The sequence below is a fragment of the Apium graveolens genome, chromosome 2, assembly GCF_009905375.1.
Source record: "Apium graveolens cultivar Ventura chromosome 2, ASM990537v1, whole genome shotgun sequence".
In the NCBI taxonomy this organism is placed as follows: Eukaryota; Viridiplantae; Streptophyta; class Magnoliopsida; order Apiales; family Apiaceae; genus Apium; species Apium graveolens.
This window is the reverse complement of record NC_133648.1, coordinates 119,296,233-119,322,723: the sequence shown is the minus strand read 5'-3', so window position 1 is coordinate 119,322,723 and position 26,491 is coordinate 119,296,233. Positions and strand designations below refer to the sequence as shown.

Genomic DNA, 26,491 nt, shown 5'->3' with positions numbered 1-26,491 from the left:
ATTTATTTATTTAAAACTTTAAATTGATGGTTATTTATCTTTTTTATTTTAATTTTTGTTTTAAAAAATATAACATTATAAGTTATGATTTAACAAGACCTTATCAACTTATAAATAACTTATAGTAAAATTACCAGAAGTTCATATAACTTAAAAGATATTTTTTCTAACTTTAAGTCTAAGTTAACGTAAATATATATAAACTTTTTATTTAATTATTGCCAACGACATTTGAATACAAAGTAGTATACTCAATCTAACCAACACAAAGTATTATAACCAACAGGAACACCTTTGGGTATAACTTCCAGATGAGCACTTCTGGTCTGGATAAAATCTTGGATGTTTGTGTATAAAATCTTGAATGCTTGTAGAACAGGACCAGCTTTTAGCATTCTAAACAGAATCTAGCAATAGCATGTCTCTCTTAAACCTCAACACATGTGTCATTCGTCATAAAACCCATCTTCATTCCTACCCATCTTTCTCAGGTATCTCCTCTCTATATTATTATTATGTTCAAAGTTTGGTCATTTTTATTAGCTTCAATATCAGTGCTAATATGCTCTTTTAATCCTGCCATCCATCTGTTTAATTAAGTTGATAAATACATGACTAGCCGCTAGGTGGTAATTAAGTACTAAGAGCATCATTAATTTTGCTCTTTTGCTGCCTCATCCCCTGAGGCCTGATCTCTTGTTATGTTGAGAACAAGAGTATCGGAGACGGACAAGTCAATAATTAATGTATACCCGAAGCTGCCAGATCTTTTGTACTGATATGTGATGAGTCCGTTGTGGTATGCATTAGGTTTCTGAGCTTGGTTTCTATTTTATATCATTTTACTTGTTGTAAAATTTGAGTCTAGCTATTGTTGATTTGCAGCCCGCTCATTTTCTAGAAACTTGACTATCGGTTTTGTTATCTTGTATTCAGCTTCTTTGGAATCCGGAAAAAGAAATTCACCACAAGCTAATACGGAAGCCTCGGTATGCTTCAGTTTCCTTGTGACACCTCCCTCCGTCTAATAAAATTACAAACAAATTAATTATACTTTATATACGCAGCTTACCCAAGGGAGAAAGGAAAGGATTAGGAGCCTATTTAACAAGGTTGACCTATCAGTTTCAGCATATGACACGGCATGGGTTGCGATGGTCCCTTCTCCTCATTCTTCACAATCTCCTTGTTTCTCAAGTTGCATAGATTGGATATTGCGCAACCAACTTAATGATGGTTCCTGGGGTCTTCCTCAACAGAGCGTCCGATGGCTAAAAGATGATCTTTCCTCTACATTGGCATGTGTTCTTGCACTAAAGCGATGGGGCGTCGGTCAAGAACAAATCAACAAAGGTAAATATATGCATTGCTATATTTTAAGCAGTTATCTTAAAGCTCAAGTGGTTGCCGAAACACTAAATGCATCTTATATCTTTATTCTTTAACGTATGTGCGCTTCTTTGCTTTGCCAGCTCACTACCTTCTATTTGGGTTTGATATGAAATTATGAGTTTCATGTTGTAGGCTCACATTTTCTCGAGTCAAATTTTGGTTCTGCTACTGATGAGAATCAACACTCACCATTGGGTTTTAATATCATTTTCCCTGGAATGCTCGAATATGCTAAAATTCTAAACCTGAAGCTTCCAGTGGATCAAAAAATCTTCGACACCATGCTGAAAAAGAAGGCCACTGAGATCAGAAGGTATGTGCTATTTTACTGGATTTGGTGACTCTCTGAAGCTTAGCTTAGTTACGATAATATAGGGGAAATTTGAAATCTATTTCTGTGACATACTAGCATGCTATCTTCATTTAGATACTCTGAGAACCAGTCACTGCAGAGCGAAACCTATTTGGCATGTGTTTCGGAAGGGATGGGGAAGTCACAAAATTGGGATATGGTCCTGAAATTTCAGAGGAAAAATGGGCCATTGTTCGATTCACCATCAACGACAGCAGCTTCTTTAAGTCACATTCAAAATACTGGTTGTCTCAATTACCTCACTCAACTCCTGGAGAAATTTGGAGATGCAGGTTCCATTTTTAATGTTTGTATTAATCTCTATCTCAACTCTTAAGTTATCATGTTTCAATAAGAAAATTAAATCTTTTATATTTACAGTTCCAACAGTTTATCCTTCAGATATATATACTCGTCTTTGCCTGGTTGACAGTCTTGAAAGAATGGGAATTGATCCATATTTTAGGCAGGAAATCAAAACCGTCTTGGATGAAATATATTGGTATACTTCTAACTTCATCAGTAATAAGTACATGATAAATTGATAATATGCTATTGTTCGTTTCCTGTATAATGGTGTGATCAAGTAACTAGATTTAATGGTAATTTTTTAATTACATGTGGTTCCAATTCAATTTGTTCGAGACTATGACACTGGTGAAATTATAGTTCCTGGCTGCAGGATGATGAACAATTCATGGATGTTGCAACTTGTGCTTTAGCTTTTCGGATTCTACGAGTCAATGGATACGATATCTTGTCAGGTACAGTCTAACTTTTGAGCATTATGATTTTACAATGTACCAGTTATACGTAATCAAAAGATTGATCCTTGTTACGTACTCTACTTGCATAGACAAATTGACTGCAATAGCCAAAGAGGTGTATTATTGTAATTTGCTTGATGGAAATTTAAAGGACACATCTGAAGTGCTGGAGTTGTATAGGGCATCACAGACCATTATATATCCATATGAATCAGATTTGGAGAAGCAAAAAACATGGTCCAAGTGTTTTCTGGAACAGAAATTACATACTGGATCAGTTCATCTAGATAAATATGCTCAAACAATTTTTAAAGAGGTATTCCTTGCCATATACGGGGCTAACTCGAACCCTTTTTCCAATTTCCCTAGTAAATTTTTGTGAATTTGACTGGATCTAAGAACTGGGTATAATAACTCACTCCAGGTTGAGGATGCTTTAAAGTTTCCTGACTATGCAAATCTAGAACGTCTGGTCCACGTAAGAAGTATAAAAAATTATAATACAGACAGTTCAAGGATCCTAAAGACCTCGTACATGTATGTTAGTTGATACTATGTCAATATTTTCATTAATGGGAAATGTACCTCAGGAGTAATAACATTATTAAATCTGTTAATACTTCATTCGTTTCTTTTATTGTGCTAGTTCGGAAAATATAAGTAACACTAATTTACAAAGATTTGCATTGGAAGACTTCAACGCATGCCAATCTATATACCAAGAAGAACTCAGGCTTCTTGAGAGGTTCGTATCTTATAGCTAGCATCAATAGACAATAATGCTTCCATAATCCTTATCATTGTAGCCTTGTGGCACCACACACACACTCACAAACACTACACTAAGTACCAAAGGAAAAACTTGGCAGCCCCCCAGTCTCAGTTTACTACTTATTCTGTTGATTACACTTATCGTAGGTTGTTAAGTTTCCTGTTTACTGGTACTATATATCTATCATGGCAACTCAATAATTCTTAAAGTCAAATAGTTATTTGGAGAATACGCTGATATTTTTCCTGCATTGTTGTCTCTTTAATTATCAAATCTAATCAAGTGCATGGAGTTGTTTCCTTGTTGGCAGTTGGGTAGTTGAGAGTAAGTTGGACAAGCTAGAGTTTGCACGCCAAAAGACAACATACTGTTATTACCCTGCTGCAGCTATGCTTTTTCCTCCTGAACTACATGAGGCACGTATGTCATGGTCGAAACATAGCATTCTTGCTGTTGTGGTGGATGACTTATTTGATATTGGAGGTTCCATGGAAGAACTCTTAAACCTGATTCAGCTGTTAAACAAGTATCTTTTCCTCTCTAGTATTGAATCTCTTATTACTGTCAGTTTTTTTTATATATGAAAAGAGTAAAGGAAACTGAAGAAAAATAGTGTCAATATATGTATATAATTCTGCAAGTTTCAAGTCTATATAAACTTAATAAATTATCCTAATTTTTCTCTCCTTATCCTACTAACAATATTGATAACTTAAAAATAAGCCAAAATAATACCATTTGACTTCGAATTATCTTTTCCACAATAACAAAACATGCTCTAAAAATTCATGACAGTCTTATTGCTAAGGTTTGTGGTGCTAAGTAGTGCTAATATATTTCATAATCGACAGATGGAATGTTAATGTGCACACTGAATGCTGTTCCGAGAATGTCCATATTATATTTTCAGCTCTTCAGAACACAATATGTGAGACTGGGGATTGGGCAATCAAATGGCAAGCACGCAATGTGACCAATCACATCATTGAATTTGTTCGTTTAAAACTATACTCTCTCTATCCAGCTTAGTACTGCATAATGCTCTCCAACCTTAAATAACATGAACATTAATTCCTGGCAGTGGATGGAGTTTCTTAGTTCTGTGCTAAGGGAAGCTGAATGGGCTAGAGACAGTTATGTGCCGAAGCTGGAAGAATATATGACAAATGGTTTTATTTCAATTGCCTTGGGACCAATTGTTCTCCCATCTGTTTACCTTGTTGACCCGGAGCTATCAGAAAATGTTTTTCAAAATGGTGAACTTCGAAACCTTTTAGAGCTTATGAGCACGTGTGGCCGCCTTCTCAATGATATTCAGAGCTATAAGGTATGAAGCATTATTATTTATGTTAGTAAAAAAAAGCTCATTTGTTCAAGAAAATTTTCTTGTAAACCAAAATAATATATGTGCTGTTGTTTGCAGAGAGAATCTAAGCAAGGAAAATTAAATTCTGTCTCCTTGCATATGATTCACACTGATTCTGAAGAAGCTGCTGTTCAAGATATTAAGAATATAATAAACGAAAAGAGAAGAGAATTACAGAGAAAAGTATTACAAGACAAGGACAGTGTAGTCCCAAGAGTTTGCAAAGACTTGTTTTGGAAAATGAGTAGAGTAATGCATTTTACCTATATGAAGGATGATGGTTTCACCTTAGACAACATGTTTTGGGCTGTGAAGGCTATCATACATGAACCTATATCCATTGATTACGATTAAATCCCGTCAATGTAACACTTGTTTTTTGTACAAAATTTTAAATTTTATTATTTAGTATTCTCATACCAAATAGTTGCGCAGACCCTTGAAATACATTTGACCTAAATTACTCGAAGAGAAGAACTGCAGAAAATAGATAAATTAAACTCAATCCCCTGAAATCTGGAAACAATTGCTATCTTGTATATTATGTACTAGATGAACTAGTGTAAGAGCAAATGACAATTGCTTTGATTGTTTATGTAAATATGTTTAGTGATCTTGATTGCTAAATATCTACAACAGAATTTATTTGATGATACATGATATTATACATGATTCAGGCAAGTGGTGATCGTCCTAATTATTAGGACAACGCGGAGAAACAGTTCCGCTTTCTTCAAGATCAACGTTTTTGCAGACAGCTTTCACCTTTTCACCATCTTGTCCTGTTAACTTAATGTCTTTGAGAACAATATCTTGGCACGGATGGTTTTTGCTGCAATCAAAGTTAATAGCCACGTCCGTAGCACTTGTGCCTTTTATATTCTCATACACCACATTCTTCACTTGAACAGCTGATTTCTGTTTGATTCATGTTTCAGAATAATTAAACACACTTCAGGATGTGCGTCTAATTAGATATATAAATTACTATTAGTATATCATTACCTGTTGTTTACATGGTCCGGCCTGATCGCAATAGTTTTGATCTATGATGATGGGGTTTTCAACGTTTTTCATGTCAATATTCTTGAACTTTATGTTGCTTGCACTTCCTGATCCTCCCTGAACACAATATGAGCACAAGTGCAACAGTAAGCACATATTCATATCTGCAACAATCTGTAATTTAGTTAAGAAGCATTTCTTTGTGTCTGTTGTTTTATTTTGCAACCTGATATGTCTTGATCCTGACTCCATTCATAGTTCCAGAAAGCTTAGCTCCATCCACACTTACATCAGAAACATGAGCTTCTGAATTTCCATCTCCTAAACTTCCGATGCTGAACAGCAGACACGCGTATTAGATGGGAAAAGTAAAAAGAATCTTATGAATGCACAATAAAATGAACAAACGATCAACAAAGAGAGCTAAATGATTAAAAAATTAAATTATAGTGTATGTATGTACCTAATACCATGGCCTGGTCCACAGGTTAAATCTGTAATTTTCAGCTTCTTGCTGCCATTTTCAATTGAAACACAATCATCACCTAAAATTTTCCAATCAAACAAACATGATTTATCAATGCATGATAGTCCCTCAATATACAATAAAATATTCATCTGTCTAAACACGTAGTTTAGCTAGAGAACACTTGTGTGTCTTGAGGAATTATTATTGGAAGTAACTGAGAAATTAGCATACCTGTTTCAATAACAGAGCTGGATAACTGCATGTTTTCAGTGCGAGTGATATGGACTCCGTCGGTGTTAGGGCTATCTCCAGGTGCAGTTACTCTAAGATCCGACGCAACCACATTCACACATCTCTCGAAAGATACCTGTATTTGTTGCGCATTTTCTATCTTCAGGTCCTTTACTGTTAATTGTTTGACCCTGTAAAAGGTCAGTGCCTGCCAGTTCATGTTAAGAAAAAAACAGAAAATAAATTATCCTATACTATGTCAGTATGGCCTCATTGCAAATATTCTGATATGGGCTTAGAGAGATCAGATACATACAGTTGGCGCATCCGTGCAGGGCTGCATAAACAAAACGTCAAACAACGAATAATCAGTCTGAGATTCTTATTTGATTACAGATGGCAAAGAAAACCAAAATTTGTATATGAGAAGATTTGTTTCATACTGTAAAAATTAGTTAACCACGTAAACTAACCTTTGATTCGTCGATTTTACAAGAGTTTTCCCACCAAATTTTGCCATTACCGTCAATAACTCCACCTCCTCCAACTACAAGATTTTTAATATTTTCGAACATCAGCCAGTGTCTCTTGTCTTCTTTGTAGTCTTCTCGATTGTTTGATGCTAAAATAGTGCCCGCTATCTGTTTATTAGTCAGCAATTATTATGATATTGTTCTTCTCAATTTAGTTAAATCAAAAAGATTTAAGAAAAATAAAGAAATATATATAAGACCATGTATAAATCACCTGCACAGTTAAAGCAGCTTTGCAAGGACCCTCGAAGGTAATTTGTTTCACAAGATACTTTTTGTTCTCGGGTACCAAAAATACTGCCCCTGACGAGGAACAAGCTTTTTCCCACGCCTTCTCAAACGCCTGATCAGTGGCTATAACAGTTAATACCATTATATACATGTATATCCAAAGAAGAATCACAAGACTACGAAATCATCGTGCATCACATACACATGCATAACCTATAGGAGTACTGTTGTTCGTGTCAAATTATATTTACTGATGTTAAGAACTTACTCTACTTTTTTTTCTGAATAATTAGGCTTATATGTCGTACAAGTGAGTACATGCCCTAATAAATCTCCAGGTGAGCCAGATATTAAGAACACGAAATGAAAGTGAACTTAATAATTAAAGCATTGAATACATGCTTACAGCATATACCTTTGTGTCATCAGATTTACCGTCACCTTTAGCTCCATAACTCTGCACACTCACAGTTTTAGCTGATGTATCTGCAGCAAGCTTTTCTAAGTAACTTTCTATTCCAATTCCAACAATATCGGGCAAGTCCGATGACATGCCATCAGAGCTTAAAAACTGTGAAGGATATGCTCGAGAGTCGTATCCAGTTTCTTGATCATAATAACCATCACGGTCATGATTGTAAAGATGAACATCATTATTAAGTTGTACATCATCTTCAAGACTAAAGGAAGCTGAGATTAAATACAGAATAACAATGATGGTGAAGTGGAATATATATTTTGGTGGAGCCATAAGTAATTATGATAGGCTTTCTTTGCGAGATCAAAGAGGATATGTGGGACAAGGTAAATGTACTACAAATGGTAAAATGTATTTATGAATTTGGATTTGGAGGAATTTAAGAGTAGATATGCAGGGATGAACTGGCAAGAAATGAAATTAAATAAAATGTGATGATGGGTTACATATTTATAGAAGGAGGGTAGGGTTTGGAAGAAAGAGGACTGTGGGCATGACTCTTTGTGGTATGGAATGCAAATATATGGGAGAGATTCAGACGAAATGTTCTCTTTTTCTGGATTGCTTCTGACTTTATGCACCCATGCATTAATACTACTACTATATTTCTCGGAGGCGGCTCCAGGAGGCCTCATGCAAACAATAATACTGAGGCCCTAAATAATTCTTCTTACCTCTTGATGCACAAAAACTAGATCAAATTTTTGTAATCACACAAGAAAACAAGGTTAAATATAATTGACTTGAATTTTTTGGAAACGACTAAATTCGACCAGCCTCGGTCGTATTTACAAATAAATTCAACTTGAACCGGTTGAAATAAAAATGGTCGAAATTAAAATGATCGTATTTTGAGTTAAATTCGACTGAAAATATAATCGATCGTATTTACAAATAAATTCAACTTGAACCGGTTGAAATAAAAATGGTCATATTTATAGTTAAATTCGACTAAAAATATATTCGGTCGAATTTATGACCGGGAAAAAAAGAGCGTGAATTTTCTCTCCATAAAATTTATTTTCATGTCCTAAATTCGGCCAAGGGAAATTAAAATTTAATTTTGGATTTGGAGGGAATTTTTCCCTCAATTTGGATTTGGCGGGAAAAATCCCTCATTTTTTAAAAAAAATTTATAACAAAGGGGGAAATTATTCCACTGAATTCGATTGAATTTACCAAAATACTAAATTCGACCGCCGACAGTCGTAAGTTAACTTCGACCGAAAATAGTGGGACATAAATTCGATCAAAAACCTTCGTATTTGGCCGTGTTATAAATTCAACCAGGTTCCATTGAAATTAGGAGTTTATTTTAGTAACTCTCCTTCTTTCTTTTCAGTAGCCGTGTTTGCTCATCTTCTCCCCCATTTCATCATTTTCTCTCTTTTTTCCATCATTATTCACTCATGTGATCATCCTTCATCTTCAAATAAGTGTAATTTTTAGTTTTTCATATATTTTTTATATTCTTTGAATTCTATATGTGATTATTAATATCTAGATTTATTTAATTATTCATGTGTTTATGTATGAATGGTTTGAGTAACTTGGATTTGTTGATAAAAATAACATAATTGTTGTTTACTAAGCTTATGTTATCCACTAACAATCAACTTGGGTTAAAATTGTAGAATAGAGGGCTTGATTACAAATTAAAATTTTCACATTATCTGTACTTAGGAGATAAAATTGGAATACAGATATTCATAATTTTCAGGTTGTTTGTTTTTCAACTTGCCACATGAGGGTTTTTATTAAAGAAATAATATGTTATGATTACAAAGTAATCTCATAACTGCGAATTACAGTGTTTCACTCAAAAAAAGATATCTCGCTCTTTTGATATCTGAAAATATAAAACCAATTTTTTAAGTGAAATATCCGCTTCTACTTGATTTATAGATCACCAAGTTATAATGCTTACTAGACAATACATGACACAGTCTTCGAGGTTCGACAACATTGCTTCTTCATTCTCTTTCCCATAAGGCTTGACAATGGGACTAGATTGTATATTGATATATTGCTTTGAATATCCCTCCAATTTGTCATGCATAAAATTGAATGTTTCTTATTCTTCAAAATTCAAGATCACATGTAAAATTTGTCTTGGCTCCCATTTTTTTACTGAGATTCCCATAAGCCCATGTGCTGTGTCAGACTCAGGACTTGACCAATATCAAGTCACTATCACCAACTATGTGAGTTCTCTTAGTCGTGGACAGTCACTTGATTAGCCGTTGGTGGGTTGATGTAGTTAGCCATTGATGTTGTATCTTCACATAACCGTTGATTTCTCAATTTCATTTAATCCGAATTACACGGCATCGAGCATTTATAATTTTTCACCATATTCTAGATTATCCATTGAGTTCACATGACTTCTGAATGAATAACAACATTGATATCTATAACAGAGAATCTCATCGAAAAGTGTTACAAAATCTCATCAGCTGATGGGAAACTCTTTCAACGGTTATCCCTTATGATGGATAGCCATTGAACCTTACAGTTTGTCTTAACATAATTATGCAATGTGATCTGCTTATCATTAAAATTTAGGCTTGAATCCTAACTGTTTAGAATATTAGGATAATTGTTAAAATAATTTTGAGATATTGTTAGCAATTACATTGTTAATTTTTATATGTAGAACAATGCATTCACCTAATATCAATGTGTGCTCATTTGTAGATGGAATCTGATCGTAGTTGGATCAGTCGTAATCGATTTAATGAAGCCAAATACATAATGGAAGAATACAAAGTTGGTGTGGATAATTTTATTAAATTTTCTAGTGAACATCTTGAAGAAGAAGACAATGGCCTTATAAGATGTCCATGTAAAGATTGTGGTAATATATATTATAAGCATCTTAGTACCGTAAAAATTGATTTATATCGACATGGTATCATGCAATGATATACTAGATGAGATTTTCATGGAGAGAAAGAAATGTCACGGGACAAGGCCAGAACTAGTTCTATTAACACGGGCTACAAAGATGATGATATGCATGATGCACATGATGATGCTTTCGAAGATTGTGAGGATTTTGAGGAAGAATTGAATGAAATAGAAAAAAACAAATTACAAGATGGTGAATACTGCTTCTTAACCAATTTATTCGAACAATACCAATTTTATAATATTAGATTTTGTAATGAAGCTGCTTTATTGGAAAAACAAGCATAACTGTAATAACAATGGTTTTAATGACTTGTTTCGCCTCATTAGATCGGTATTGCCTAATGATCATAAATTGCCTAAGAAGTACAACACCGTGCGAAAGATGATTAAAGGATTGAATATGGTGAATGAAAAGATTGATGCTTGTGAGAATGATTGTATGCTATTTTACACGGAATATAGCAAAAAGTCAAAGTGTGATATATGCAAAGAAAACCAATATAAAGTGCAAAAAGTTCCTAAAAAATAAAAGATTCCTCATAAAATCTTGCGTTACTCTCCTATTATCATGAGATTGCATCATTTATTCATGGCGGACAAGACTGCAAAATATATGAGATTGCATCATGATAGAATTGCAGTTGAAGGTGAATTAAGTCACCCAACAAATGGAGATGAATGGAAACAATTTAATCGAAGATTTCAAAAAGATTCAGAATGTCAGACTCGATCTCTTTACTGATGGATTTTACCCCTTTCGTGATATCAATCCTTTTTAAATTTGGTTAATTTATAATGTTCAGTTTTAAAAAAACCTATATGAATGTAGACATCTAGCTGGCATGTTGATAATTTTTAAGTAGGTTATGCTGTTACGCAAATAACTAGCAAAAAGGTCAATATTAGCGTGTATTTTCAGGAGGCAAATTGGATGTTAAAGGTTGTATATATTCTGAAATTCAATTACACATTCGTTTAGTTATGTTTTGGAAAGATTTAATATCTATTTTATGGAATCTAGATGTGAGCGTAGAGCATGTCAATTAGTTCCTTAAATTGTTGTCATAAACTATAGTTTGAGGTATTTTGAATAATTAGGTGCTCCAACAATGTCCTAGTGGTACCTTAAAATACTAGGACATCCATCATATGCCTCATTTTCAAGGCTCTGTTAGGCATGACTTATTTCAATTTTTTCAATAAAAAATTTACTTCCTTCCTATTTTTACACATATCTTCTCTCTCATCTCTTCCATTTCCTTCAAATATAATTCAAATATAATATTATTTTAATGATAAAACACAACTATAAGGAATTGTTGTTGGAGTGCATACATGAGAATATTATCCTAAATTACCAGGACATCATATTTTATAATATTTTTAAGGTATCTTTTAAGACACTCTTGGAATTGCTCTTAGTTGGATTCTGAGTTGATACAACCTGTAGGTTATTCATTGCTTTAATAACTGAAATCATTGATCTTCAATACTTCAAACTAATACATTTCCTTTCCACTTAAAGTCATTTGACATTTTATTCTTCACGGAGGCTTAAACATAGTAATGAACTTCTTTTCATAAAATGGTTACGGGCTTAGAGCATTAATTACATGTTTTTATTTTTTATATTTATCAAGTCTTCATCTTCAGAGTTCCTGTGCTTCACAATTAATATTATTTTTCTGTTTCTGTTTTATGATTGAGTTATAATTCCTCGGTTACATATTATGTTATATTATGCTTTATAATCTCTCCCTATTTATTTGTTAGAGTTCGACAAGAAAATCCCTAAAGAATAACACAACTAACAAGAAAAAGTAAGTACTAAAAATAGAGAATAATATTAAATACATTCTAGATCACATACAATTTCAGATTTCCTAATTGTAAGTTACAAAGATAAGAAGTGTTCCTCTAGTCTAAAAAAATAAACTATGTCTTCTTGGTCTTTGTTTTCTCTTGCTTCTTGCCTTGACTACCTCCTCGTTCTTGAGTAGATTCAGTCTGAACAGAATTTCTGTTGTGCAAAACATGCATGTACATAACAAGACTAAGTCATCTTGACAACCCTAAGCATAAGTTGTATGATAATCTAATTTTGTATTATATAATTATATTTCTTGAATCTGTAAAAATGTTAAGTAGAGTAGACTGAAGAATTTTTCTATGAACAACCATCAAGCTAAGGAATAAACTCCGAAAGAAGATGAAAAATCTTGATCATGCCTTAGAGAGAAGTGTAGCAGCTTAGAGTCGAATAATGTTGTTCTAGAAAAAATGTTCAAAGTCAGATATCGACAAGTCACAGATCAGTGAATATCAAGAAGTATGTCGAGAAGTCTAAAATAACTTGTAGAGAAGTCCTAAGAAATATCGACAAGTCAAATCTGCATGTAGAGAACTAAGATATCGACAAGTCAAAAAGTCCATGTAGAGAACTAGAGATATCGACAAGTCAATTTTTCATGTAGATATCTAGAGATATCAATAAATCAAATCCTCATGTAGAGAACACAAGATATCGACAAGTCAAAAGCTTATGTAGAGAACCGGAGATATCGACAAGTCATTCTACTTGTAGAGAACTGAAGACCTCGATAAGTCAAAAACACATGTAGAGAACTCAAGATATCGATAAGTCATTTTACTTATCGATATGTGACATCTCTACAGAATAAAAGAGATCTTGACAAACTAATTCATAATTTAGAATGCAAACAACTTAAAGATTCAAGATTATCAGTCAATAAACAATTCTATCACTAAATTGGAAAGACTACAAATATAGCTTGAAGAATACAAGTCAAGGGCCAAGATTCACTGGACAAAGGAGGGTCAAAGATCTAATAGATTCTGCATAGACTTGCTAACACTGGAAATGGAAACGTACAAAATATCTTTAGAAACTGTGTTAGTCCATTTTAGTACAAGTTTTATAAACCTGTGCATGTTGATCTATAAAGCATGCCACCGGTCCTTTGTTTAGAAATAACAAACAGATCTAGGAAAAATCATTTATTCTCTATCAAGAATTGTAGCAAAGTTCTTATCTTTAAGAATACAGATTTGTAGCAAGACAAATTTGATTTAATATATAATCAAGTGAGATTTTGATGACCTATTTGTGTGTTTACATTTAAGTATTTTATCACTAAAAGTTCATACATCTGTTTTGTTCTAAATAGCCAGACACTCTCACAATTAATTAAAAACCAAGAAAAGACATTCACCCCCCATCTGTATTTCATTTCATACCTAACACTTTCTTCTGAGAGCTTTCTTCCTTGGATCTGAGGCTTGTGTATAGTCAGGATGAGATGCTTCCTTTTATTTTTCTTTCTTGCGGTTCAGAAGTTTGTTCACTCTAACTTGAACATAATCACGAGCTTCAATTTTAAGTGCATTCTTTGATGGTGGATTATTCAGTTTAATGAACATCATTTGAAGATACCTGTTATTGGTAACTTTGTGAAGACTACTGAGCAACAATGAAGATTTTCTTGCCAGTACATAGAGAGTTATCCTTTTAGGAAAGTCTTGTACTCTTTTAGTGTTGTTGACAGTCTCTTCTTCTAATACTTCCTGAAATACTTCAATTATTGGAGTCAAAGCATGCTTGTCATCTTTGCATGTTGATACTTTGACATCCAACAAAGCTTGCCTTATTAGATCTGAATCATTCAATCTGGAATCTTTGATTTTTAATCTTCTTTTTATTGATTTCAATGACTAGATCCTTTTTATCATCCTTATTGATAATAGGTTCACTATCTTTAATGATATTAGTTTCAGCCACCCCATCGATGAACACAATCTCATGATATGCTCTGCTTAACCTTCTCATGTCCTTTTCTGAATCTCTAATCATCTTATCATTCAACCTGTAAGCATATAACACTTCAACAACTTTGTAGTCTACTTCTGATCTTTTCACTCCAGGTACTTCTAGCTTGGCTCTTTTTCTTTTCAGATGACTTTCTAGAAAATTGAGTTGAAGATATGGAACTAGTATCACACTTTCATCATTTAAAGTCAAGTTTTGCATTCTTCTATATACAAACCTTTTGATCATGAATGGTGTATCAAAAGCTTGAGGAGAGACATCCATTATCATCTTTTGAAGCTTGTCTTTGAAGTACTCATTTTCCATTAAGGTCATCCATGGAATTTTGTAGACAGAATAAACATTTCAAACATGTTTAATTTTCTCAGCACACTGGTGGATATCTTCATTGAAATTCCAACTACATGATTAACATAAATTCTCTGCGCGTTCTTCAAAGTATTCATCATTACACCAGTGATTATCTTACTGAACTCGTGATAGAAGACAGGAACATTCACATAGAGTGTTCTAAATTCTTTTACAATATTTAAGAGCTTTCTGTTGTCAACGTCTTTCTTAAGATAAGTTTCTGGTTTGTCCATTTTTTTCTTCACTTCCTCCCACTTACTTTCTCTTTTGGTCCTTTGAAGATATAGCTTCCTTGCCTCTCTCGCTTCTTTTCTTTAAAAAGCTCTTTGGATTCTTGCTCATGTTCTGGATATTTTATCTTGAATCGCTTCATATGACATCTTAAATCCTTTAGATGCTCCATAGAATAGGCAGTCATCCGAGAAAGCATCTTCGTCCTCATACTCTTCATCTTCAGAGATCTTCTTTATCTTTTCTAACTCAACTTTCTCAAACACCAGTTCAAACCCAAGAGAAACTTCTTCTTCGTCAATCTCTTCTTCTAATTCATCCTCAAATTCTGTGAATACGGGTTTTGGTTTATATACGTCCGATTGAAAGACTCTTTTAGGATTTTAGAAATTGGCTTAAGAGATCTTGTTGAGAGATTGACTACTCACCTTGAGTTCTTAAATTCTTTTCACTTGCTCTAGCTTTTATGAGCACCCTTTCATCCACCATTTCTTCTCACTCAGCTTGTTCTTTTCATCATGAAATTCATCATACATTGACTCTGATCCTTGAAATGCATCTTGAATTAGATTGACAATAACAACTACTTTTGTTATCTACCCATTTCTCCCCCTCAGTTTTGTTATCCTTCAGAGCTAGGATTAATTGAGTAGACAAAATCAAGTCAAGAATTGGTTGAGAAGATGATTCTGAAATAGAAACTTGCTTACTGACTAAGATCTTTGGCTCAATACTGAGAAGAACTACTCCAGTAGAAGTCGAAATTGGCGCTTGCTTGCTAACTGAGATCTTTGGCCCGGTGTTGGTAATTTCCTTTTCCTTTCCTGAGTGAGATAATAATTGCTCAACAAATTCCCGTAAACTATGCAAAAGATGCTTGTTGACCCTCTAGTTGTTTGGAAGGACGTGCAATCTGGTGATCTCATCCAGATAGTTCAGCTTTCAGTAATTGATCTTTCAGAGCCAGTTGTTCTTTGAGATAGTCTTCCTTAAATTCCAATTGCTCTTCGAGATATGCTTTCGTGACATACTGTGATATGTCTATAGGTGTAGTTTGGATGGTAGGTGTCTCACGAGGCTCTTGTAGTTCATTCAGCACTCTGTCACTCGGCTTAAGGTTAAGTGTTTCACTAGTCCCCACGGATACACTCCGCTTAATACGTCAAGCTCCAGATGTACCCTCAGAAATCATTGGAGCCATCCTCAAGAAAGTTAGCAGTGGTGCAATGGGAGTTTGTAAGTCTCGTTCCTTGTACAAGACAAGTTTCCTGTTATCCTGAGGTGACTATTATAGTATTTTAATCTCTAGGAGAATCACTGAAGTCATCATACTTGGCCTCTATTACTCAGTGTTCTCAAATGTCCGTGAAGACTCTTTCCCCTTAGGCTCATAAGGTGAATCTAGTTCATGGCAAATGGGTTGTTGATCCGCACTTATGTCGGATTTCCTATCCACAGATGCATCCAATTTTATTACTCATGGGGAGGTAAGTGATGTTCTAGATGTGGCAGCGATTACAACACTTTCTCCTCACACATGTGAAGGCAATTAATCTATTAAAGGACCTTTAGCAAAATATTCTAACCATAAAATAGTTAAACCTTCTGTTTCCATCAATAAATCCTCACTAAAAACCTCTCATCTGATTGACGTATTTAAACATTCAAGTGCTTGGGTATTTGAAAGAATATTTGACTCTGTACAAGATAGCCTGGAAGACGGGCGAATTTTAATAGGAGCATCTTGTTGAGTGTAACTGCCTTTTCAGCCACTGTACCCTTTTAGGAAGATATAAGGGGGATTACAGTCGTCTCAATTTGGATACTACCTTGGATACTAATTTTGATGCCTCTTGTGCAGTTTCTCCCTCTACACTCAAAGGATCCTTATACTCCAGGGATTTGGTTAGGAGATTTTGAGATTTTCTAATTGGCTCTCCAGGATGGTTCTGAATTTGTGGGAAAACAAACTCATTGCCTCTTATCCTAACTTGATCCTCAAGGATCTGTGTGTGAAAATCATCTATGTGTAGTGAATTAATATCAATTAAGTCAGAAAAATTTTCAAATGTACCACTGTTGGTAGAGACATTCATACCCGAGAAATCCGTCCATGTATACATTTTCTGATGATTGTTCTAGCACTAATTCTCCTTGATGTTCAGTGGTAATTGGTTCCTGATCAACTTCTATTTCATCAATTTCAGGATGAGGTGCACTCTGTTGTCCTTCAGTTTTCTCCATGTGTGGAACATTCCCCGCTTCTTGAGAAAGACTAACAAAGTACTCCTTGATGTGATATGTCTGTGATATTTGTGCCCTTTTCTTGTTATTGTTGACAAAAGATTTTTTCTTGATCATTCTGGTAACAATAGTGTCTGACAATACATGGGGTTCTTCTAGGTTATCACTTCGCACTAGAGCTTTTTGTTCTTCTGTAAGCTTTCCATTCAACACTATCTACATGAATCTAGGATACAAACAATAATTATGATGAAGTGACTGCTTCTCCAAGATTTCTTCCATGAAAAGACGTCCAAAGTTGATTCGATAATTTTCAGCAATAGCCACTCCAATGACATGATTGAACTTTATAATCCCGTGGAAGCCACTGGTCTTTGGGGCCAGGCAGTACGACAAAATGTTGAAAAACACATGTCATTCCTTTGGTAAATGACTCTTATATATTTTGCGAGGGAGGTTGTCATTTTTCATAGGGCAGTTCATCGCATGAAAGAAGCTCTTGAGTCCCCATCTTCTTGCTAAATCATTAAAATTATCATGAGGAAGTTGAAGATGTTCATTTAAATCGTCCTCGGTGATTCTGAATATTTCGTTGCTAATCAAGAAAGAAAACCCTGGAAGATTCTCATCAGACGTATCTTCAGCTGTAGTTTGAATATGCCTGAGAAGCTCAACATTCAACTTGATATTACTAGCTAATGCATAGTGCACAATTGAATGTTCGTTTAGAAAGCGGATCCATTGTTCAAAAATACCATTTTTACCGGATCGCGTTCTAAAATAGAAACATAATTTGTTTTTAAATCTTAAAATTATCCGTCGTTTAATTAAAAAATAGAATAAAATTTTTGATTTCAAACAAATTAAATTGTGCATAAATATTAAATCACGAATGTAAACACACAAATTAATAAGGAGCATATTTAAATCTCAAAACCCTAATGCAAGTGCCTCGTTTTTAATACAATTAACTCAATGTCGCAGAAACCAAACACGACCTTACCTCGTGAAGAACAACCAAATTTGGATTTGTCAAAACCCTAATGGAATCAGACAAAATATATATCAAATTAAAGCTTAGATCCTGGGCTTTAAGAATCTATAAATTTTATAAAATTTGGTAGAGTTTTTGGTATGGTTTTGATCAATTGAACAATTTGAAACACTAATTCCTGACTTGCGCCTCTGTGTGTATATTTTTGTGAATGAGATCTCAATGAATATAAATATACGTAGCACAAAAAAAACTTTTTAAGTGGCCACTTGCGCATAAAATGGAGTCTCTCCACTTGCACCAAGTTCATGACTTAGAAAACTTTTGTAGTTGCGCCTACAGGGAGATTTTAAAATCCCTCTTGTGCCTGCAGTTGAGTTGCGCCGAGTGGTTTTACTTAAAAATTTTCTAAGTGTTAAGCACTGTTAGCGCAAGTGCACAGAACACTTGGAAAATTTTCTAAGTATAATATTTATCAAGACTAATTACTTTCTGAACCCAAAATTATAGAAATTTCAAATTTCATAATAAAAATTAGAAAATGCTAAAAAAATTCACAAATATTATTTTATAATTTAACAACACTTATATCATTAATTTATATGTGTAGGTAAACTATTAATAACATTTATGCTGCTTCAAACCTCTTAATTTTAGTGAACCATTTTAAATATAAAATTATTTAAAGTCCACCAAAATTAACATATCACAATTTTACTCATAAAATTACAATAATTACTATTAAATTGATAATATCATAATTTTATTTACCAAAATTATGTTACAATTATTTTACTAATAATTTAATAAGTGATTATTATTATTTTTTAATATTTTAAAAATATGAGTGTGCTTATATTTATCAATTAGATACAAACACTAATTTTTGATTTACGAGAATTAAATAATGGAAAATAAATCCACATGTCCTAAAACTATTGACATTAATTAACAAGTGAATTTATTTGAAACAAAACGCAGTTATTGACTTCTAATTTGATCAATTAGAAAGGTTTAACATCCCAAGTTCACTAACCAATTTAGAGAAAATGTTTCATCAAGCGATTTTGTGAAGATGTCTGCAATTTGATCCTCTGTGGGTAAAAAATATAATTCCACAGTGCCATTTGTGATATGCTCTCTGATAAAGTGATACTTGATATCAATGTGCTTGGTCCTTGAGTGCTGGACCGGGTTGTTGAAGATTGCTATGGCACTAGTGTTGTCGTATAATATTGGAATCTTTAACATCAGTAGACCATAATTCCGGAGTTGGTTCCTCATCCACAAGATTTGAGCACAACAGCTTCCAGCAACGATGTATTTAGCTTCAGCAGTTGATGTGGATACTGAGTTCTGCTTCTTGCTTTGCCAAAATACCAATCTTCTTCCAAGAAACTTAGAGCTTCATGAAGTACTTTTCCGATCAATCTTACAACCTGCAAAATCTGAATCTCTATAGCCGACAAGGTCAAAACATGTACCTTTAGGGTACCAAATACCAAGATTTGGAGTTCGCTTAAGATACCTAGAAATCTATTTAACGGCTATAAGATGAGACGCTTTAGGGTCAGTTTGAAACCTAGCACATAAGCAAGTTGCAAACATAATATATGGCCTACTTGCATTAAGATATAATAATAAGCCGATCATACCTCTATATATAGTGATGTCAAACTTCTTATTGATTTTCTCCTAATCAAGATTAGTGGTTGTTGGCATTGGAGTCTTTTCCGGAGTTGAATCTTTCATATTGTACTTTTTGAGAAGTTCTATGATGTACTTGGATTGATAAATGAATATTCCATCTTTCTTTTGACTCACTTGTATTGCAAAAAAGTAATTCAATTCTCCCATCATGCTCATTTCATACTTGCTCTACATTAACTTAGAAAATCTCTTGCAAAGATCATCATTCGTAGAACCAAATATAATATCGTCAACATATACTTGTACTAATATCATATCAGTTTTATACATTTTATAAAATAGAGTTTTATCTACAACACCTCTAGTAAATCCGTTTTTAAGTAAAAATTCTAAGAGAGTGTCATACTATGTCCTTGGTGCTTCCTTGAGTCCGTAGAGAGCTTTGAATAGAAAGTATACAAAGTCCCTCAGATTTGAATCTTCAAAGCCCGGAGGTTATTCCATATACACCTTTTCTTCTAGCTCCTCATTCACGAATGCACTCTTCACATTCATTTGATAAACTTTAAAGTCTGAATATGCAGTAAATGCCATAAACATCTTGATTGGCTCAAGCCTAGCTACTAGAGCATAAGTTTCATCATGATCAATACCCTCTTCTTGAGAGTAACCTTTAGCTACCACTCTGGCCTTGTTTCTCGTTACAATGCCATCTTCATCTAACTTGTTTCTGAATACCCACTTCGTGCCAATCATTGTTTTTCCTTTAGGATGGGGTACCAGCTTCCAAACTTTTTGCCTTTCAAACTAATTGAGTTCTTCTTGCATAGAAATAACACAATCTAGATCTTCAAGTACTTCATCTACTTTCTTAAGCTTCATTTCTGAAAGAAATACTGAGAAGTGATATTCATTCTGTGTGGAACGTCTAGTCCTCACTCATGTGTTAGGATCACCAATGATCAATTCAAACCCTTTTTCTTGACTGATAAGATCTTAATGTTTCCTCCTTGTTCAGCATTATATTGAGTGTGAATTGTAGATCCTCTTCCTGCTCCCCCTGAGTTGTTGCTACCACGACTTGATGATTCTGATATGTGTGGAGTGATTCTGGTAGGGCTTTCTTTTTGGAAGAAATTGATGATATCAGTACTTAAACTATCAGAGTTCATTGATCAGTATTTGATATCAGTATTTGATAGTGATGACGTCATCATCATTTACTATCAGTATTTGCTGATCAGCTTTTGTCATCAGGATCTACTTATATCAATATCTGTCGAGTTGGGAATCAAGAGATATCAAAGGAGGATATATTTGCAGAATATATGTCGGTGTAGGACTTTACTTATTGTAGAAATCAATAGATGAATATGTTATAGGATTCCTTATTATAATAGGATTCCTTATTGATTGTGTAACTGTGCAGTATATAAGCACAAGTTAGATTTACATTATACATGTTACGAATTGTTATATCATTCATATAACCTAGCAGCTCTCAAGGATAATTGTTCATCCTTTGAGAGAGTTTTGTAAACATTTTTTATACAGCAATAATAAAAACCGTTAATTCAATTATGTCTATTATTTCGATTTATTTGTCTAACTGTATTCATCCCCTCTCTACAGTTCATTAAAGACCTAGAAATTGGTATTAGATCTTGCTGTTGATATACAAACAATTTAAGATCCATAGAACAATCACTGTTGGCAGAAAAAGAAGGACAACAGGTTCCCCCACCTCCACCACCAACCACAAATCCAATCAGCCACAACATGAGTAGATATAAGGCTATCAAGGCTCCAATTCTGAAAATACATGAATATCCAATCTGGAAAGTGAAGATGGCCATGTGCGTGGAAGCAACAGATCCTAAATATCTGAACATGATTTATGATGGTCCTCATAGGCCAATGAAACTAGTTGTTTCTGTTGCAGGCTAAGAAGAAAAGATGGTTGATAAAGATAAAAATGAATATTCTCCGGAGGATGTTTCATCTATTATGAAAGATGCAAAAGTTAGACATATCTTGCATAGTAGTCCTGAAAGTGTCATGTCTAATAGAATTATTGAATGCAAAACTACCAAAGAAATTTAGGATATTTTGGAGGTCAAGTGTCAAGGTATCACTGCTATAAAAAAGAATAGAAGAATAATACTCACTCAGGAGTATGAACATTTTGATTCAAAGTCTGATGAATTATTGATTGAAATCTATGATAGGTTTCAAAAGATGATAAAAGAGTTGTCATTGGTTGATAAAGAATATGATCCAGTAGATTCTAGCTTGAAGTTTCTTCTTGCACTCCCTTAAAAGTGAGATTTGAAAGTCACATCAATAAGGGACTATTATGATCTTGATGATATGTCTCTAGATGAGATCTATGGCATGCTGAAGACTCATGAACTAGAGATGGAGCAAAGAAGCAAGAGTAAATGACCAAGAGTGAGACAGGTTGCACTCAAGGATGAAGAGAAACCAAGGGAGGAAGCTAGCAGAAAAGGCTACTCCAAAGGCAAAGTTATGATTGTAAAGTCTGATACTGAGTCATCAAACTCTAATGATGACTCAAACTCTAAAAGTGTACCAGACATTAAAGGTGATCATGATAATAATGATGATATTGAGAAAATGGCTGCTCTTTTGGTTAAAAGCATCAAAAGGATGGTCTACAAGGAGTTCAAGAAAGGAAAAAGGTTTTCCAGAAAGGGCTTCAGTTCCTCAAAAACCGATAAGAGGAATTACAGAAGAAACTCTGATGATATGGAGTTAAAGTATGAAATATGACAAGTCAAAGGAAAAGTGCTACAACTGTGATGGAGTGGGACACTTTGCAGCTGACTGCAAGAAGCCAAGGGCTGAGAAGAAACAAGCCTTGATCACCAAGAAGAAGAACTGGGATGATACATCAGAATTAGATGATGGTATTAACTATGCTCTTATGGCAAATGCTGATATTGAGGCTGACACTGTTGGGTTAAAGGTACCTCAAACCACACTTGGTTTTAATACTGATAAAATTTCTGAACTAAGGCTATTTCATAAATCTTTGCATGTTAGTTATGGGGATCAAATACTTAAAAATGCTAGGATTAAAACTGAAAATTTTGAACTTAAGAAAAGGAATGATCACCTAGAAGCTGAGTTGATTTTTATGCTAGAAACTCAAAAGGAAAGAGATGATGCTTTATATGTTAAAGAAAAAATGTTAGAAAAGCATGCTTACCTAGAAAAGGAACTAGCTAAAGAAATGGAAGTAATTAAGCTTTGTACTAGTTCAGGAAAAACAACTCAGGGTTTATTAGAGAATGGATGTTGGGGATCAGGATTAGGATATACAGATAAAACTAATTCTGATATGTTTAACAAAAAGGAAACTGAGAAGGTTAAACCAGCAAATATTGATAAAAAGGTAAAACTGAACAATTCATAGTTAAGACCTATTAAGTTTAACTTAAGTGATGATGCTTTTAAGACAGTTAATGAAAAAGGGTCAACATCAGCATCTAAGTCAAATTTAAAAACTAATAAATATGAACAAGTTCATACCAAGTCAGTAAATATTGGTTTAATGACTCAGAAGCAGCTTAAGCAAAAGTTGAAGAAAGTTAAAATGAAAAATAAGGAGAAACAACCTAGAAATAATAAAAATGGAAAAGAAGGTGTCAATGAGGAGAATAAATATAAAACCATTCCTAATGCACCTAGAAAGGCTTTTTTAACTGTGGTAGTGCTAATCATCTTATTGTTGCTTGCAGGAAGAATAAAGGGATAAATATTATTCCTCCTAAGTCACAGTTGAAGAATAAGATAGTTAAATATAAACCACAAAATTTAGTGGTAGTGTGTGGCATCCGATTTACACATGTAAAGAGTATCACAGTTTGTACTATGATTATTATGAACTCAAACCCTCTTTAAATAAATCAAAAGTTATTTTTGCATGTGTAAACTTTGATATTGAGAATGTTTGCATAAACTCTAATTTAAAGTCTTCTACTGAAAATGTTAACAAACTTAAAAAGGCCAATGGATCCAAGTAAGTCTGGGTCCTTAAAAACACTAATTAATTGTTAAATCCTATTTCACGGTAACTGGAAAAATTCTTTAGTCTTAGACAGTGGATGTTTCTTATATGAAGGGTATCAATCAAAAATTCCCTGTTATCAAAGTTTAAGGAGGAGGTTGGCCCAAATGTTTCTTATAGAGATGGCAACTTAGGAAAGACTTTGGGATATGGCAAGATTAAGCTTGGAAATGTCATCATTGAGAATGTAGCTCTAGTTGCAGGACTCAAGCATAATATGATCAGTATGAGTCAAATCTGTGATAGAGGTTATCATGTGACTTTTTATGAAGAACATTGTGAAATTTTCGGTAAATCAGATGGCAAGGTTGCAATGACTTGTTACAGACATGGTAACTCATATGAAGCCAGAGTCTCCACAAATACTGATGATTCTTAAATATCTCTACTTAGTAGAGCATCTGTGGAAGATAGCTGGAACTGGCATAAAAGACTTTATCAACTCAAATTCAACAACATCAATGAACTTATGAAGAAAGATCTTGTGAGAGGATTTCCCAATGCAGTATTTACTCCTGATGACTTATGTGAGACATGGCAGAAAGCCAAGTTAAGAAAATCATCTTTCAAGAGTAAAACCGAGTCCTCAATTCTTGAACCATATCACCAGCTTTATATTGATCTTTTTGGTCCAGTCAATGTAATGTCTATTGCAAAAAAAGAGTTATGCACATGTTATTTTTGATGAGTATGCAGATACACATATGTGTATTTTATGCACACATGAGACACCATCCATTCTTCTTGATCGTGTAAGAGAACTGAAAAAGGATCAACTCACAAAGTCAAGATCGCTAGAAGTGATAATGGAATTGAATTCAAGAACAGCACTATGGTAGAATTCTGCAAGTACAGGGGGATCAAACAGGAATTCTATGCCCCTGGAACTCCATAATAAAATGGAGTTGTTGAAAGAAAGAATAGAACTCTTATAGAAGCTGAAATAACCATACTTGATGAAGCAAAATTTCTAAATTACTTCTGGGTAGAGGCTGTGCAAACTACATGCTTCACAGAAAATGCAACATTGATAAATAAGCATGGCAAAACACCATTTAAGATGGTAAAAGCAAAGAATCCAAATTTGAAATACTTTCACATATTTGGTTGCAAATGTTTTATTCTCAAAACTCATCCTGAACAGCTTACTAAATTTGATCTAAAAGCTGATGAAGATATTTTTGTTGGATATCCACTATTAACAAAAGCTTTCAGAGTTTATAATCTGAGAACAAGGGTGGTCAGTTGGATCCTGATAATCTGATAGATCCTAATATAGCAAATCCTAACATCACTATAAACTCTGATGAGCCACATATCAGTGGCAACTCTGCAAATAGTGAAGCACATGTTGAGGGGGAGCAACATGGTTCACATCAAGAGTCAAGTGATTCAAATAAAGAAACTTCAGTAGATGTTCCATTAGTTTTTGATTCCTTAAATACTGATGAAGCAAATACTGATAGTACTGGAAATACTGATTTAGGGTGAGTTTCAGGAAATAACAATGGTACAAGGAAAAATGAAATTAGAAACTTCATGGATCAAGGGGAGGTTCTACTTTAAGAAGTCAACTTCTTTCTGCAAGAAAATGGACTAAGTCACACACCTGACTTAATTATTGGAAATCCTGATAGTGGTATAAAGATCAAAAAAGCCACTTAGAATGAATATTTCTATCATTCTTTTCTATCTCAAACTAAACCCAAGAAAGTGGAAGAAGCTCTATAAGATGCTGACTGGATCACAGTAATGCAAGAGAAATTGAAGGAATTTGATAGGAACACAGTCCGAACATTGGTACCAAGGCCAAAGAATAGATCAATAGTTGGTACAAAATGAAGATTCAGAAACAAGACTGACATTGAGGGTATTATTACAAGGAATAAAGAAAGGGTGGTTGAAAAGGGTTTTTCACAGCAAGAAGGCTTCAGAATTAAAGGTAACTGAGTTATTAGGTCACAAAACACTATAAAAGGGGGTTGAATATAGTGTTTATACAATCAAATCGATTTCGAACGCAAGTATGTAATAGTAATCAAGTATATTCAATATAATAAACTCTGTTACAATAGAACAGTTGTTCTCTCTCAGTGATGAATAATATCACTAAGAGCTGCTAGGTTACAATGTATAATATTCTCGTGAATGATAACACATATAGTATAAACCATAAGCTGTGTTTATATAGTACACAGTTACAAGATATCTTCTAATTGATATGGAATATAATTCTGTCTCCTAAAATATATTAATCAGATATTATCTTCTACAAGTCTTCTAGTCTTATAACTCTTCATGCATATCTTCTATTATTTTAGTCACGACCTTTCCTGTAAATCAGTTACTTTCCTTATCTGAAGTATCCTGACAGCCTTAAGTTCTGATATAAGTTTTGACTTCAGTAAATTCTGATTTCCAATAAGTCCTGATATTAAGTTCTGAAACTAAACACAACAGATTAGACATGACATCTCAAATATATCTAACAATCTCCCCCAACTTGTAAATTATGAAAAATATACAAGTTAATAGATTTGATGATGTCTAAAACATTTAAGTACAAATGCAA

General features: G+C 33.8%; 2 protein-coding genes across 4 annotated transcripts; one reads left to right on the top strand and one right to left on the bottom strand.

Annotated features, from left to right (window-relative positions):
* Positions 1-264: 264 nt before the first annotated feature.
* LOC141707786 (ent-kaurene synthase-like 1) lies at positions 265-5,051 on the top strand. 3 transcript variants are annotated; one of them, XM_074511148.1, is made up of 14 exons: positions 265-491; positions 937-989; positions 1,068-1,353; positions 1,525-1,705; positions 1,820-2,037; positions 2,147-2,246; positions 2,414-2,508; positions 2,601-2,827; positions 2,936-3,048; positions 3,158-3,256; positions 3,594-3,809; positions 4,135-4,276; positions 4,365-4,610; positions 4,707-5,051. In XM_074511148.1, the coding sequence occupies exons 1-14, from the start codon at positions 419-421 to the stop codon at positions 5,001-5,003; spliced, it is 2,346 nt and encodes a 781-aa protein (XP_074367249.1). In that variant the 5' UTR covers positions 265-418; the 3' UTR covers positions 5,004-5,051. The 3 variants fall into 3 exon arrangements, with proteins under 3 accessions (XP_074367249.1, XP_074367248.1, XP_074367247.1); XM_074511147.1 differs by having other exon boundaries at positions 2,135-2,246; XM_074511146.1 differs by having other exon boundaries at positions 2,126-2,246.
* A 115-nt stretch (positions 5,052-5,166) lies between these two features.
* On the bottom strand, positions 5,167-8,058 carry LOC141707787 (polygalacturonase-like). The gene is made up of 9 exons (XM_074511149.1): positions 7,534-8,058; positions 7,102-7,230; positions 6,828-6,995; positions 6,671-6,691; positions 6,355-6,562; positions 6,118-6,199; positions 5,881-5,989; positions 5,655-5,771; positions 5,167-5,567 (listed from the first exon to the last, which is right to left on the bottom strand). Exons 1-9 carry the CDS (start codon positions 7,867-7,869, stop codon positions 5,343-5,345), a joined length of 1,395 nt encoding a protein of 464 aa, XP_074367250.1. The 5' UTR covers positions 7,870-8,058; the 3' UTR covers positions 5,167-5,342.
* Between the last annotated feature and the right edge of the window lie 18,433 nt (positions 8,059-26,491).

Bases quoted from the DNA above. Each gene is read 5' to 3' on its own strand.
- LOC141707786 (XM_074511146.1), top strand. From the start codon at position 419: ATGTCTCTCTTAAACCTCAACACATGTGTCATTCGTCATAAAACCCAT. The intron at 2,247-2,413 runs GTATACTTCTAA...GTGAAATTATAG, and splicing joins GTCTTGGATGAAATATATTG to TTCCTGGCTGCAGGATGATG. The intron at 3,049-3,157 runs GTATGTTAGTTG...TTATTGTGCTAG, and splicing joins ATCCTAAAGACCTCGTACAT to TTCGGAAAATATAAGTAACA.
- LOC141707787 (XM_074511149.1), bottom strand. From the start codon at position 7,869: ATGGCTCCACCAAAATATATATTCCACTTCACCATCATTGTTATTCTG. The intron at 7,231-7,533 runs GTATATGCTGTA...GCCACTGATCAG, and splicing joins GTAAATCTGATGACACAAAG to GCGTTTGAGAAGGCGTGGGA. The intron at 6,563-6,670 runs GTATGTATCTGA...ATGAACTGGCAG, and splicing joins CCTGCACGGATGCGCCAACT to GCACTGACCTTTTACAGGGT.